The sequence below is a fragment of the Chelonoidis abingdonii genome, chromosome 1 (genome assembly GCF_003597395.2).
Source record: "Chelonoidis abingdonii isolate Lonesome George chromosome 1, CheloAbing_2.0, whole genome shotgun sequence".
In the NCBI taxonomy this organism is placed as follows: Eukaryota; Metazoa; Chordata; order Testudines; family Testudinidae; genus Chelonoidis; species Chelonoidis abingdonii.
In genome coordinates, this window is record NC_133769.1 from 90,457,120 (window position 1) to 90,471,494 (window position 14,375).

At 42.9% G+C, this 14,375-nt stretch overlaps 1 protein-coding gene and 1 non-coding gene across 3 annotated transcripts; both read left to right on the forward strand.

Moving 5' to 3' along the window:
* The first annotated feature begins 1,058 nt into the window (after positions 1–1,058).
* Positions 1,059–11,779, forward strand: SLC25A3 (solute carrier family 25 member 3). 2 transcript variants are annotated; one of them, XM_032788555.2, is made up of 8 exons: positions 1,059–1,262; positions 1,415–1,568; positions 5,239–5,363; positions 7,870–8,049; positions 8,197–8,378; positions 9,206–9,378; positions 10,100–10,210; positions 10,286–11,779. In XM_032788555.2, the coding sequence occupies exons 2-8, from the start codon at positions 1,421–1,423 to the stop codon at positions 10,444–10,446; spliced, it is 1,080 nt and encodes a 359-aa protein (XP_032644446.1). In that variant the 5' UTR covers positions 1,059–1,262; positions 1,415–1,420; the 3' UTR covers positions 10,447–11,779. The 2 variants fall into 2 exon arrangements, with proteins under 2 accessions (XP_032644446.1, XP_032644447.1); XM_032788556.2 differs by lacking the exon at positions 5,239–5,363 and adding an exon at positions 4,949–5,073 and having other exon boundaries at positions 1,155–1,262.
* LOC116829659 (small nucleolar RNA SNORA53) lies at positions 8,629–8,871 on the forward strand. The gene has a single exon (XR_004374793.1). It is a non-coding gene; the product is annotated as a small nucleolar RNA SNORA53 (small nucleolar RNA).
* Positions 11,780–14,375: the final 2,596 nt, after the last annotated feature.

A 14,375-nucleotide genomic window follows, 5' to 3' on the forward strand; every position in this document is an offset into this window, starting at 1 on the left:
TTAGGCTCTTGGTTTTGGCACTGAACCAACTGCTTACAATTAACTCTTGTAAAATGTCTGACAGTTGTATGTTGATATAAGGTGCTGTAGACACAAAATGAAGTTGTTTCAGCTTATGGGGTTGACTTTTATTTATTTTTTTTTTGCATTGCTCTTTTCCCTTAGTGTAAACAGGGCCAGAGAGTGAAGTAATATAAAGTGGTCAGAAAGAAATATGAGAGGATAATAGAAACAGACAATAAAAGAAGACAGGGAAGCGGAATGCATGGCAGATATTGTAACTGATCCCATTACAGGTCATTGCTGTGAGTGTAGTACAGCACACCAGCCTGTAGCTATCTGGTACTGTGATAGATTTATCACAACCTTGGCGATGAATACTGTGGTGCTCCAAGTATTAGGCTCTTCAGGCTCTAGCTTTGGGGGTTCCCAAGATCACTGGCACACTTCAAATAATAGAGAAATTTCTTTGCAACTTACTTCTGGCAGCCTTAGTAAACACCCTGGGCATGATTACATTGTTATAACACAAAAGCGATGATAAACTCAACATTTCCTAACCCAGTCCAGAGGTATACAAGGTAGCAATATCCTAGATTTTCTCCATACTCAGGATGAGTGGACTGGATGGCCTGGCCAGACGGGCTTCTCTGGGGCAGACACTGGAGCTAACAATCAGGTACATTTACTGAGGTACCTGGCACTGGCCTTACCAGTCTGGCTAATCGGCAGGGGCGGGGCATTTTCTGCCTGGTTCTACATCTGGCCCAACTACACGGAAGTCACAACTGGCCAAGGCCGCAGAAATGGCCCGTTAGAGCCCGCGCCACGATGGATTTAAAACCACCAGGAAAATGTCGCCCGTGTAGACACAGAAGTGGACTAAGGCACTTTCCTTTCCGCTTCCATTGACGCCAGCAGCGTCACCCCATCAGCCCCCGCACGCAGCAGGCTGGGCTGCTGCCAGGGCCCCAATGGTCCGAGGAAAGTCAATGACTCGCTCTGCTCCTCCCACCCCTTGCACCGGCCAGGAGTGCGCACGCGTGAGAAGACGGGGTTTGTTTGTTTTTTTTCGAGGACGTCAACGTGGTGATGCCTGTCCGCGGAGCTTCTCCGCCAATCATATCGCCGCTTGTTGGCCGTCTGCCCGCCCCCTGCGCCGGAGAAGGACAAAGTCATTGAGCAGGGTCGATAGTAGCCTCTGAGCTGAGTTGCCGGTGGAGCAGCGGAACCCGGAGCTGGCGCCGCCGCCATTTTAGAGGGTGAGTGTCAGTGAGCTGGCCGAGCCGGCGCTGCTCTCCGCGGAGCGCGCGGGACTGGGCTTCTGGGTCCTGCTCGCTGCGGGGCTGCGGCCTGTGCCCCGCCGAGCGCGCGGCCCCCGCTAACCCCCGCTCCGTGTCCGCCTCTCCCCCAGGCCGCCATGTTCTCGTCCCTCGCGCCGCTCGCCCGCCTCAATCCATTCCACGCGCCCCAGCTGCAGCTGCTGCAGGACGGCGTGAGGAAGCGCCCGGACCCCGTCGAGCCGCCCAGCCCCAGGAGGAGCCTGGCGGCCGCCGCTGTCGCGGAAGGTAAATGGAGCAGCTGGAAGGGAGGCCGCTGCCGCCGTCCCGAGTCCCTCAGTTGTGGGGGTGGGACGGGGTCTGCCCGCCGGAGCTTGGGGATGGAGACCGTCCTCGCCCTGCACCTCGGCCTGGCTGGGGAGGGGCCGCCTCGAGCGGGCCTCTCCGCTGCTGCTTGGAGGGCAAGGAAGGGCACGGGGCGGGGGAGACGCGCCCAGTCTCGGCTTCTTCCCGGCTTGTGGCGGGTCCCAGGTGCTCCGGGTCCGATTGCCCCGCCCCGCGCCCGGTAGCTCACGGTCACCCCTAGCGCGTCACGACCGGGGCGCCCCTGGGCCTGGCTCTACCGCTGTAACCTGGGTGCGGCCAGGCCGCAGGCCTGTGTCCCCCGCTTCTGGGAGAGCCAGAGCTGCCATTTTCCCTAGTGCGTGAGCCCCTGAAAGCTGTGCTGGGGCACAGGGCAGTGTTGCTGCGGCTGGTTCACAGCCACCCAAGAAAGCGCTGGTAGAGACTACAAGGGCTGCCAGTCACTTATTCTTTCCTCTAGGTATTTTCCTGGCACACATCACCATCTGGACCCACCATCCATGTCTTAAAGCAAGGGCATGTTCCCTGCAAAAAGTAAATCTCGTATGGTCCCCACCAGAGCTTTTAGCAAATCTTCCTCTTCCCTTTAATAGAGGGAATAGATCTAGCATGTACTGAAAATCCTGAATGGTTTGGAATTTTCTTCTGTAATGTGAACTCCATTTAAAGGAATTACAAAATCTGTAAATGTTTAAAAATAATGTAATGGAAACTGGAAATCTGGACAACCTCATCAGTTAGTCAAAGTACCACCCTTCTCTCTGAATATCTTAGCCAAATTTTCAATGTGTCTCATTCATGGTTTTTTCTTTAAGAAATCAATATAAAGGCATCTTCCTAGACATAAAGTGCTGTCAAACTCTGCAGTGTGGCAAATGAAAAATTTCTATCATGTCATGACCATAATCTTGTGTGTGTAACAATAGTAATTAAAAATCACATTCTTGTATCAAGGAAAGTTTCTAGTTAATATCAGCAGTTTTTTTTTCTTCATTAGATCTCCATTCTCTTTACAAAGGAGGCTTATATCACTATCTCCATTTTATAGACTGGGAAACTAAGTCAGAGAGGTGAGGTGATTGTCCAAGAACACCTGGCAGGCCAGTAGCTGAGCTGGAAATAGAACCCAGGTCTCCTGATTTGTGGCTTGCTGCTCTAGCCTCTCAACTACACTGCTTCCCATTTAAAAATGCTGGGCTTTAGTATATAAAATGAAGACATCTTTTCTTTAAGAAAAGATGGTCTCCTACTTCATTATTTACTTTTCTCTCTTCTTGGCTGCGGACGTTAATGGCTGCAAAGAGACTAAGAATGCCATAGAGGGATAAATACAGGCTTTTCAACTGAGCACCTTGCGTACTAATTTATATTCCAGGATGTAGAAAAGTGTAACTACCACTTTAGATATGTAATTGAGCTGCATAAGTAACAGTGGCTTTCCCAAGGCTGCACACAGGGAGCAGAATCCATTAGTCTTGATGTTAGTCAAGTGCACCTAGCATAAGATCATCCTTTCTCTGTTAAGACTATTCTTAAGAGTGAAGTACATGACTTTTGTAGAATATGCCTTATTAGTACTGGCTTATCAATTCTGTCCTATTATCATTTCAGAGAGGCTTTATTTGGTTCCTGAGAATGTAACTAGTGTACCTTTGATTTTGTTCTAACCAAGACTCTGGATTATTCCTGAGAAACTGTACTTACCTATTCTTGAAGAGGTGGTATTGGCCACAGTGGTGTTCTGGAAAGTTGTCCTTTAAGTTATTTGCCTTATTCTATTTAGGTTAAACATTCATCTTTCGTTTGTTTGGATGCCACTTGATACTGTCTCTGGTTCTTCACATCCAAGTAAACTGAAGAAATGTAACACTTGTCATTGTCTCTATTCTGAATAATTTTATTGTACAGTAACAAAGGTGGAAATACTTAATTAACTTTAAGTATGGCTTCATGTGAAGGAAACATCTCAGAATAAGACTCTGAAAGTGTAACTTGGCTTTAAGACTACTTTGTGTATTTCTGCCCCTGTGGCCCTTTGGAGGGCGAAGCGGGGGGAGAGGGTGTGCTTGTGGTGCCTCATGCTGTTCCTCCTGGCAAGCACTGTCCCTGCAGCTCCCATTTTCCGGGAATGGGGAACTATGGCCAGTGGGAGCTGCAGAGGCAGTCCCTGCAGGGAAGGCCACAGAGGTGTGATGCCTGCTTCATGGAGTGGTGTGAGGCTGGGACAGGCAGAAAGCCTGTCTCAGCCCTGCTGTGCTGCTGACCAGGAGCTGCCGGAGGTAAGTGCCACCTGGTGGGATCCCAGCCCAGAGCTCCCTCCTGGAGTCAGGCCTCCATAACTCCTCCTGCAACGTGAACCCTTGCCCCAGCTCAGAGCCCCCTTCTGCACCATAACTCCCTCCCAGAGCTTGCACGCCTCACCTCTTCCTGCATCCCAAATCTCTCCCCCAGCCCAGAGTCCCCTCCCATACTTCAAACCCCATGGCTCCCACCCAGACCCACACCTCATCCCACAACCCAACCCTGAGCCTGGTGAGAGTTGAAGAGAGCAAGTGATTGGGTTGGGGGTGGCGGAGGTGGAGTGAGTGGGGCAGAGCCTCTGGGTAGATCCTGGGGTAGGGTAGATCCTGGATTGCACTTAAATTCAAAAGTGATTTTGTGTGTAAAAAGGTTGGAGACCACTGAACTAGAGGTATTGTGTTAAACCGGTGTGACTTAATGTATATTGGTTCTCTTACATATGTTTAATCATGCTTATGTAAGTGTCCTTACCAAAGCTGCACTGACTCAACTTACCTGGTCTAATGACCAGTGCAGCATTGTGCAGACCAGACTAGAGTCCTAACTGTTTCACTTTCTGTCTCTTCAAATGGCTTTCTTTGATCTGTTAAATTTGTGCTTGCACCTAAATTAAACTCAAATGTAAAGACTGAAGTGCTCCACTAAATTAAAAACATAAATAGTTGGCTCAATATTTCATTAAAAGGAAAAGCTCCCTCAGTGAAAACTTTGACAAATGAGAATGTGAATGGACACTTTCAAGTTGGCAGGCCTGGAACTCAACCTAGCTGCTCTTTATTTTGTCCAGAAAATTAGGAGTGAAGCCAGGAGCCAATGCCATAGTATTTGAGCAACCCATTAACCAGCTAGTATCTGTATCGAGAGATTGAAGTGATTGCCCATGATTTCTATCTAATATGCTTGAGGATTATTGGAAGTGGATTTTAAACATGAAATACTAAGTCGTCTTCAGACTTGTACAGTTAAGTGTACAAATTTTAATGCTTTTCTTTCTGATTAAACAGAGGACTATAGCTGTGCATATGGCTCAGGCAGATTCTTTCTCCTTTGTGGCCTTGGTGGGATTATTAGCTGTGGTACAACACATACAGCATTGGTTCCCCTAGACCTGGTTAAATGCAGAATTCAGGTTTGTTTTGCATGTTGAATGTGGTGAAAACTCATAAAGCATGGTTATGAAGTGTGATACATGTCTGCTAACAGAAGCTGGAGGAGTAAGTTATCTGTCATGCAAGATGTTCTCCAGCTGTGCATGGGGCTTATATAAAAGCATGGTGTCTTTGTTTTGCTACAGAGGAATACAGTTGTGAATATGGCTCGCTCAAGTTTTATGCTCTCTGTGGTTTTGGTGGGGTCCTAAGTTGTGGCCTGACGCACACTGCAGTCGTACCTCTGGATTTAGTGAAATGTCGTATCCAGGTTTGTATCTGAATAAAACAAACTCCAAAGCTTCTTTAATTTAATCTGTTTTCATATTTAGTCCAGAGGCTGTATGTCACATGAGTTTTTTACAATGGGTATAGTGTAATACCTTAACACCAGTGCTTGGTAGAAAGAAGAAATAATCAAGCTTTAATCTTTTTGGATTAAATGAACATCTACTTGGATTAATAAAAAACTTTGCATCCTTGTGATGCAGATGAATGATAGCATAGGTGAATAGGGAAAACTTTTAACCACTTTGGCTAAAACAAATCAAAGCTGAAATCTCAATTACAGTTGAGAAACATGCTTTTGAGTAACTCATGGCAAAAATTTGCCACCAATTGTCTTAAGTATCTTGTTTCGCTGGTTTTTGGTCATACTTCTGTGGGGGGCATTGGAATAACATACCTGTTTCTTAGCATTCTGGAAGTAGGGGGAAATTACCTTCAGAGTATGAGATGCATGATGTGCATATATGAGTTAAATGAAAATTAATATAGAGGACCTCTGTGCATGGATTCTGGATTGAGTTTTTAATTAGAGCCTTTCTTATGAACAAATGGAAAATGCATAGCAATTGGAAGCCAACACTTAAGTTAAAATGATACTAAAACTTGGAATTACTTGTTGCAAGATTAAATTAATGCTTGCATGGTTAGCTATCAGTGACTATAGGAAAAATGTGTTGTAGGCCAGCAGTCAAATGGTAAAACACGATTAAGTAGACTTGAAGAGACTGAATGCCTATTCAGTTTGAATGTTTAAATTATTTACACAAATATAAAAATCTATTGCACATTCATTGGTTAATGGCACAACTAAGTGGCTGTTCGGCCAAAGGCTTATGTTCCAAGAACGAGGTAGATTAAAGCACATCTCTAATTTGCTAGAAATTCACTGACTTTCAGGTTTCTGTGTGAGGTGAGCAACGTTTCTAGAGCTAGCAGACATCTAGTGGTGGTAGAACTGAGACTGGGAGAAATGGATGTGAACTTTGTGCCAGTGCAACAGTTCCTGATTGCTTAAGGAACAGTCTTGATATCCTTTCGTTTAGAATTGCATGTCATTCAGAGATCTCTAAACCTCTTTAAGGCTGGAAGCTGGTGTACTGTTTTGGGAAGTTGTGATCCCATTATGAAAGATACGGTGAACTTAACTAGCATTCAGTCAAATGCATTATGCTTCAGGTGAAGGCATCATAAGCTCATGGAAATGGTTTCGGTTGAAACCACTGGAGTCAAGTAAAGATTCATGTTTTACCAAGTAAAACCTGCAATTTGCTTAATGTTTTACTTAAAGTAAACTTCTACTCCTAAATAGAAGAATAGTCATAATTTATAAAGTATGCAGGTAACAACACTTCTGTAACATTGTACTCTGACATCACTTCCATAAAACAGGCTCTAAAGAGGCATCAGATCCTGAATTTTAAAGTAACTAAATAGATATGCTTGACACTTCTGAGTTATTAACTTGTATATTAAAGGGACAGTCAATATGAGATCTGTGCTCCACTTACCCCGTAGTCATCCCTATCAGTTCCTGTGGCTTTGTATGGCATTTTCCTTCTTTCATATTGCCGTGAGTCTCAAATAAGAGAAACTAATGTCAAGTGTTAAGTGCACAAAAGCAAGAGATAGTGAGACTTCCTCTAAATTTTTTATATCAATCTGATGTAGCAGTAGTATTAAATTGATTGGCTTCCTTTAGTATTTACAACATTAAAAAGCTAGACTAGCTCTCAGAACGTTACTGAATTGAATAATCTCTCAACATATTTTCACAGTACAAAATTTACATCTTCTGCACTTCTGGGTATACAGAAGTAAAAATAGGAACAGGAAATAAAACAGAGGGAAGGTGAGACCTTGATACCTCCATAGTGAGGTGAGCAACAAGTTAGACCTAAGATTTGTAGTTTCAAAAAAAAAACTAGTAACTGAAGAATACTACTTCTGTTGCTTAGCAAATGGTGAGGTGAGCTTTAGGGCTCAGTCTACACTTAAATTTTATACCAGCATAGCCATGTCCAATAAAATCATAACCTTAACTGACATTGCTATTCTGGCATAACCCTTCAAGTGTGGACATGGTTATACTGACGTAACTGCTTATTCTAGTTGGGGGAACTGAAATAAGCAGTTACGCCTGTATAAATGTTCACATGCATGAATGGTTGTGTGGAAAGCTATCCAGTGAAATTTCTAATGTAGTCAAAGAGCCACATCTGAGACTATACATATGCAGAACAAACAGTAAAAATAACTGGAATTAGCATAACTTCTCATGTCAGTATCTGAAGACTATGAATTTCAGCTGACAGCAGCAAGCCTAATAATTGAGACTAGTTAATGACCATTAAGATTACAAGTAAAGATAACTTACTGTAGAAATCTGTATCATGGTGCTATGGGAAGAGGGTAGAAAGCTTACTGCTGATGGGTTTGTGTGAGAGATCCTGCTGCCTGTACCCATGTAGCTAACTTTCCAATTTGTTTAGGTGGACCCACAAAAATACAAAAGCATCTTCAATGGATTCTCAGTTACAGTTAAAGAAGATGGCTTTCGTGGTCTGGCTAAGGGATGGGCTCCAACTTTCTTTGGATATTCTATGCAAGGGCTCTGCAAATTTGGTTTCTATGAAGTGTTCAAAAACCTATATGGCAACCTACTAGGAGAGGTAAGCTTTGTCTACTGCTTTTTTTGAAATCCAGTTTGTATGTTGCATATTTGTGTGGCTTAATCGCTTTACTGTCAAATGGAAATACTGAATTCAGTTTGAAAGAATACTTCACTATAAAATCTTTTGGTTCCATTTGCATTTCAGGAGAATGCATATTTGTGGCGTACATCACTATACTTGGCTGCCTCTGCCAGTGCGGAGTTTTTTGCTGATATTGCTCTGGCTCCAATGGAAGCTGCAAAGGTTCGCATTCAGACACAGCCTGGATATGCTAACACCTTGAGACAAGCTGCTCCAAAAATGTTTGCAGAAGAAGGTGTATGGGCGTAAGTATCGGTATCCGTTTCTCTCTGCTGTAATATAAGAAGTTCTTGATCCTTATTAGTGAAGGAAAATAATTCTTCTGTTTAGCCTTAATAGTGGCTATAGCATTAAGTAAAATCTTTGCTTTCTAGCTTGTCATATTGTATATACGTAGCGAAGGGTACTTTGAAGATCCTGTAGATCAAAATGGAATATCAGGAAACCATTACATTGCTAAAACAGGCTAACTGTGTCAGCCTGGTTAATGTAATCAACATGCTCCTTAGATCCATCTTTGTGGATATCTCTTGTGCTGAGTTCTGCTTGTAAACTTTAGTTTCTGGTAGTTCCAGTCAACGGATATTCAGCAACTTTTTGTTGTACAGTCAAAGATGCTTGAGTCATTGGCATGTGAGAGTATTATACCTGCACATTTGCCTTTTGTGTTCTGATATCAATGGCTGTAGATCTACATGTCATTTCTCACTATCAGGACTTGGCTGGTATGCAGACATGAGTTAACTTGCACTTGCAGGGAAATGATTACAAAATGTCATCACCTTAATTTTTCTCCTTCCTGGTATAGCTGCTTATCTTTCTGATAAACACTTGAGCCTGTACAATTGTTTAAATTCTGTCAGTAGATGGCACAAGCCAAAAACACTGCTTCACTTTGCAGGTCTGGCAGTTTGCTTATTTTTACAGTTAGGAAATCTAACAACTTAAATATACAGGCTGCTGAGATGGTAAATTGGAACGGCTTCAGTGCTGTCTAGTTGCTTTTCCAAGTAGAATTGTACTCCAAAATAGGCTAGTATTTGCTACAATTCTTACTCTCTCCATTTTTAAGGTTCTACAAAGGTGTTGTTCCTTTATGGATGAGACAGATTCCATACACAATGATGAAATTTGCCTGCTTTGAACGTACAGTTGAAGCTCTTTACAAATATGTCGTTCCCAAGCCCCGGAGTGAATGTTCCAAGCCAGAGCAATTGGTTGTCACATTTATAGCTGGCTATATTGGTAAGGAAGCCTTTGAATGCTGATTCTTCCAAGTATGAAGAAACTTATGTCCTGGGTTTTTACTACAGTGATTCCAGAAACTATGTAACTGAAAATAGGGACTCCAATACTCTTAATGAGGTTAGTTAGGAAAAATTACAAAGCTTTTGAAGTTTTTTGAAAAGAATGAGTAGCTAAATGAAAAACTGTCTTGGTTTTATTGACTCTTAACTGAATTATGAAAGACCATGAACATTGCTCCTTATGTCAAGTGCAATCATGTACTTTGTGGCTCCAAAGCTGAAAGAGGTGCAGGTTTTGGCAGAAAGAGCACTAGCTTAGCACAGCGAAGGAAGTGATTACATAATTGACTCCCTTAAATTTGTCAGAATGACACTCCATATCTGCACTACAGAGGAGATTCACAGAAGCAGAGCAGCATTGCACAGGGTTGCCCAGTTAGGGGATCATCTGTGCAGAGTCCCACTGTTGGGATAAGGTAGAAATTATCACAAGAGGTGAGGCTTGCCTATGACTGCAGTCCAGTGCTCCTAAGCCATGCAAGAGCAGACTCGGCTCTGGTAGGATTTAAGAGCTATGGCAACCACCTTCTCCCTGCTACATGGCTACTAAGTTGCACAGAAATGTGGTGCTGTTTTCCTTAACAGCATTTGTGCTAATGGAAGTTCCTTTGATGGTACCACAGCAAACACTAAATACTGTATTGGTAAATTTCTTTCAGCTGGTGTCTTCTGTGCCATTGTTTCTCATCCTGCTGACTCTGTGGTGTCTGTGCTGAACAAGGAAAAGGGCAGTTCGGCTTCACAGGTTCTAGTGAGGCTTGGATTCAGAGGTAACTTAAAACTCATGTTCACTTTAATATATAGTAATCTCTCCCAGATGCTAATGGTTATGCTTCACTCAACAGGGGTATGGAAGGGTCTGTTTGCCCGTATTATTATGATTGGTACTCTGACTGCACTACAGTGGTTCATCTACGATTCTGTCAAGGTTTACTTCAGACTTCCTCGTCCTCCACCACCTGAAATGCCAGAATCCCTAAAGAAGAAGCTTGCTGTAACTGAATAGACAAATCATGGACTGACTTTCTGGTTGACCAGCATTAATGAGAAACTTTGCTCATTAAACTTTTTTATATATTTGACCATGTAGGAGACTAAAAATATGTATCTGATGCAATTATTGGTTATGTCCTTACCCCAGTGAGGGTTCAAAAACTTCTATTGTCATCTGTTTAAATAAATGGGAACTAGAGTGATTAGTGTGTTTCATTTTGGTATCATACATGTAAATTTAAAACTTTTTGCAAGAGCAAATACTATACCTTGAATCTTAAGTGAGCCAAAACCTTAGAAGCTCTTGAAATGCAAGAACTGGCATCTCATAAAGGTCTCTAAGTCTCTTAGATCTTGAGGGAAGTGGTAAGCACCATGTCACTAGTGATGTCTGAGCACAATGCTGTTATGATACAAAGGTGGCATAAACTTGAATTTTGCTTTCTCATGACTTGGGGGCTGCTGACTGATTTCAAAACTGTCCCACAATTTATAGCGATCTGAGGGAAGACACCATAGCTTTGAGCATCCAGCAGTTCTGACTGAAATGGCAGCCAAGGAAGTGCAGCATAGAGGCCACCTCTTCATTGCCTCTTCATCAGCCACTTACCCAGTAGGGCTTTCGCTTGTAGCAGCCCAGGTAACTTCTGCTGGCTTGTTGACCAGATTCTGCTTTTGGAATGGTGCACAATTCACGTGTGGACTCTCTCAACCACCTATTTCAGTGATTCCCAACTTTAGTAAGGAGCACTTTTCTCTTTCAACCCATCCAGGTGCAAATTCAATGGGGGGGAGAGTTAAGGAGGGGGTCTTAGTCATAGGCCAGTGTCCTCATCCTCTGCTGTTGCTGCCATTACCTCATCACTCCACTAAAGGTGCATCAACCACCCACACTAGCACCCTCTCTCCCAGCACTGCAACTCTAATCCCATCTTGGAGTAGAGGGGAGAACCCAGGGGTGGGAGGGTTCTCCCTGCCACTCTTCTTATGTACTGTCTAGAGGGGAGCAATTCTAGCCCCATTTTGTTGCTACCATGGGAATGACAACCAGATTTGATTATGCATATGCTGGCTTAGAAGTACAGAAAACTGCTTTCATTTTATGTATATCAAAGACTATGCTGTACCTGTCAAATATGCCTGCTTTCCACTAGCACAGTGTTGAAGTTACTAGATGTCTGCTTAAAGAATGCTGCTAGTATTTATTTGGAAGTATGTACTGTAAGAATAAGTCTGGTGACAGACAATATAGATAATTGTAATTCATTTATCTTTTCAGCTAAAGAGATGATGCAGTGCACAATGATAAAATATAATAAACATCTAGCTTCATTCTTGGTAGTGAATGAATACCTCTCAAAAATTTTAATTTTTTTGTTGTATGATACTCTTCCAAAACTTGAACAGGAAAGAGTGGTGGTGGGAGAACTGGAAGAAACCTGCTCCAGTTGAAGTTACTAGCTGAAGAACAGGGTAGATTTGAGCTACTTTTTTCCTGGTAGCAGCTGGGGGTGGGGGGGGAGGGAAGAAACCCTGAGCCCTGCAAGTTTCAGTGCTGTAAAGTGCCAGTGTAGACTGCATCAGTGCTGGTAGCTACTCCCCTTGTGGAGGTGGTTTTCTTTAGAGCACGGGGAGAGTGCTCTATGCTGCCCCTACACAAGCCATGTTAATATATTGCTGTGGCAGCACTTTAACATTGCCAGTGAAGACCTGGCCTAAGTTGAAAACAGCTCCTTGAACACCCAGAACCATTCTCTGGCAGGAACATTAACTATGACAGATACCTATTCCCTAAAGCCTAATATTCACCATTTCATTATTGTCCCTAGAATCATAGACTTTAAGGTCAGACAGAACCATTATGATCATCTAGTCTGACCTATACAATGCAGGCCACAGAATCTTACCCACCCACTCCTGTATCAAACCTGTCTTAAACCATGATTTGAGGACTTCTATGCCTGAGAACTTCTATGCCTAAAGACTTCAAGCTGCAGAGAACCTTCCAGCAAGTGACCTGTGCCCCACGCTGCAGAGGGAGGCAAAAAAACCCCAGGACTTCTGCCAGTCTGCCCTGGAGGAAAATTCCTTCTTGACCCCAGATATGGTGATCAGCTAAACCCTGAGCATGTGGGCAAGACTTACCAGCTAGACACCCATGAAAGAGTTCTCTGGTAACTCAGATCCCATCCTCACAAGACACTGGGAATGTTTACCACTAGTAGTCAGACTAATTAATTGCCAAAATTAGGCTATCCCATTATACTATCCCTTCCATAAACTTATCATGCTTAGTCTTGAAGCCAGATATGTCTTTTGCCCCCACTACTCCCCTTGGAAGGCTGTTCCAAAACTTCACTCCTCTGATAGTTAGAAACCTTCATCTAATTTCAAGTCTAAATTTCCTGATAGCCAGTTTATATCCATTTGTTCTTGTGTCCACATTGGTACTGAGCTTAAATAATTCCTCTCCCTCCCTGGTATTTATTCCTCTGATATATTTATAGAAAGAGCAATCATATCTCCCCTCAGCCTTCTTTTGGTTAGGCTAAACAAGCCAAGCTCTTTTGAGTCTCCTTTCATAAGACAGGTTTTCCATTCCTGGATCATCCTAGTAGCCTTCTCTGAACCTGTTCCAGTTTGAATTCATCCTTCTTAAACATGGGAGACCAGAACTGCACACAGTATTCCAGATGAGGTCTCACCAGTGCCTTGTATAACGGTACTAACACCTCCTTATCTCTACTGGAAATACTCTCCTGATGCATCCCAAGACCACATTAGCTTTTTTCACGGCCATATCACATTGGTGGCTCATATCATCCTCCTGTGATCAACCAATACTTTGAGGTCCTTCTCCTCCTCTGTTACTTCCAACTGATGCCTCCCCAGCTTATAACAATAGTTCTTGTTATTAATCCCTAAATGCATGACCTTGCACTTTTCACTATTAAATTTCATCCTATTACTATTACTCCAGTTTACAAGGTCATCCAGATCTTCCTGTATGATATCCCAGTCCTTCTCTGTATTAGCAATACCTCCAGCTTTGTGTCATCCGCAAACTTATTAGCACATTCCCACTTTTTGTGCCAAAGTCAGTAATAAAAAGATTAAATAAGATTGGTCCCAAAACCGATCCCTGAGGAACTCACTAGTAACCTCCCTCCAGCCTGACAATTCACCTTTCAGTATGACCCTTGTAGTCTCCCCTTTAACCAGTTCCTTATCCACCTTTAAATTTTCATATTGATCCCCATCTTTTCCAATTTAGCTAATAATTCCCCATGTGGAACTGTACCAAATGCATTACTGAAATCGAGGTAAATTAGAGCCACTGTATTTCCTTTGTCTAAAAAATGTTACCTTCTCAAGGAGATTGGGTTGGTTTGGCATGGTCTACCTTTTGTAAAACCATGTTGTATTTTGTCCCAATTACTACTGACCTCAATGTCCTTGACTACTTTTTCCTTCAAATTTTTTTCCAAGACCTTGCATACTACAGATGTCAAACTGACAGGCCCGTACTTGCCCGGATCACTTTTTGTCCCTTTCTTAAAGATAGGAACTATGTTATCAATTCTCCAGTCATACAGTACAACCCCTGAGTTTACAGATTCATTAAAAATTCTTGCTAATGGACTTGCAATTTCATGTGTCAGTTTCTTTAATATTCTTGGATGAAGATTATCTGGGCTCCCTGATTTCATCCCATTAAGCTGTTCGCGTTTGGCTTCTACCTTGGATGTGGTAATATCTACCTCCATATCCTCATTCCTATTTGTCATCCTACCATTATCCCTAAGCTCCTCGTTAGCCTCATTAAAGACTGAGGCGAAGTATTTGTTTAGATATTGAGCCATGCCTAGATTATCCTTAACCTCCACTCCATCCTCAGTGTTTAGTGGTCCCACTTCTTTCTTTGTTTTCTTATTTATATGA

Excerpts from the sequence above, each read along its gene's own strand:
- SLC25A3 (XM_032788555.2), top strand. The coding sequence starts at position 1,421 with ATGTTCTCGTCCCTCGCGCCGCTCGCCCGCCTCAATCCATTCCACGCG. Across the intron at positions 9,379-10,099 it reads ATTTATAGCTGGCTATATTG|CTGGTGTCTTCTGTGCCATT; the intron begins GTAAGGAAGCCT and ends AATTTCTTTCAG. Across the intron at positions 10,211-10,285 it reads AGTGAGGCTTGGATTCAGAG|GGGTATGGAAGGGTCTGTTT; the intron begins GTAACTTAAAAC and ends TTCACTCAACAG.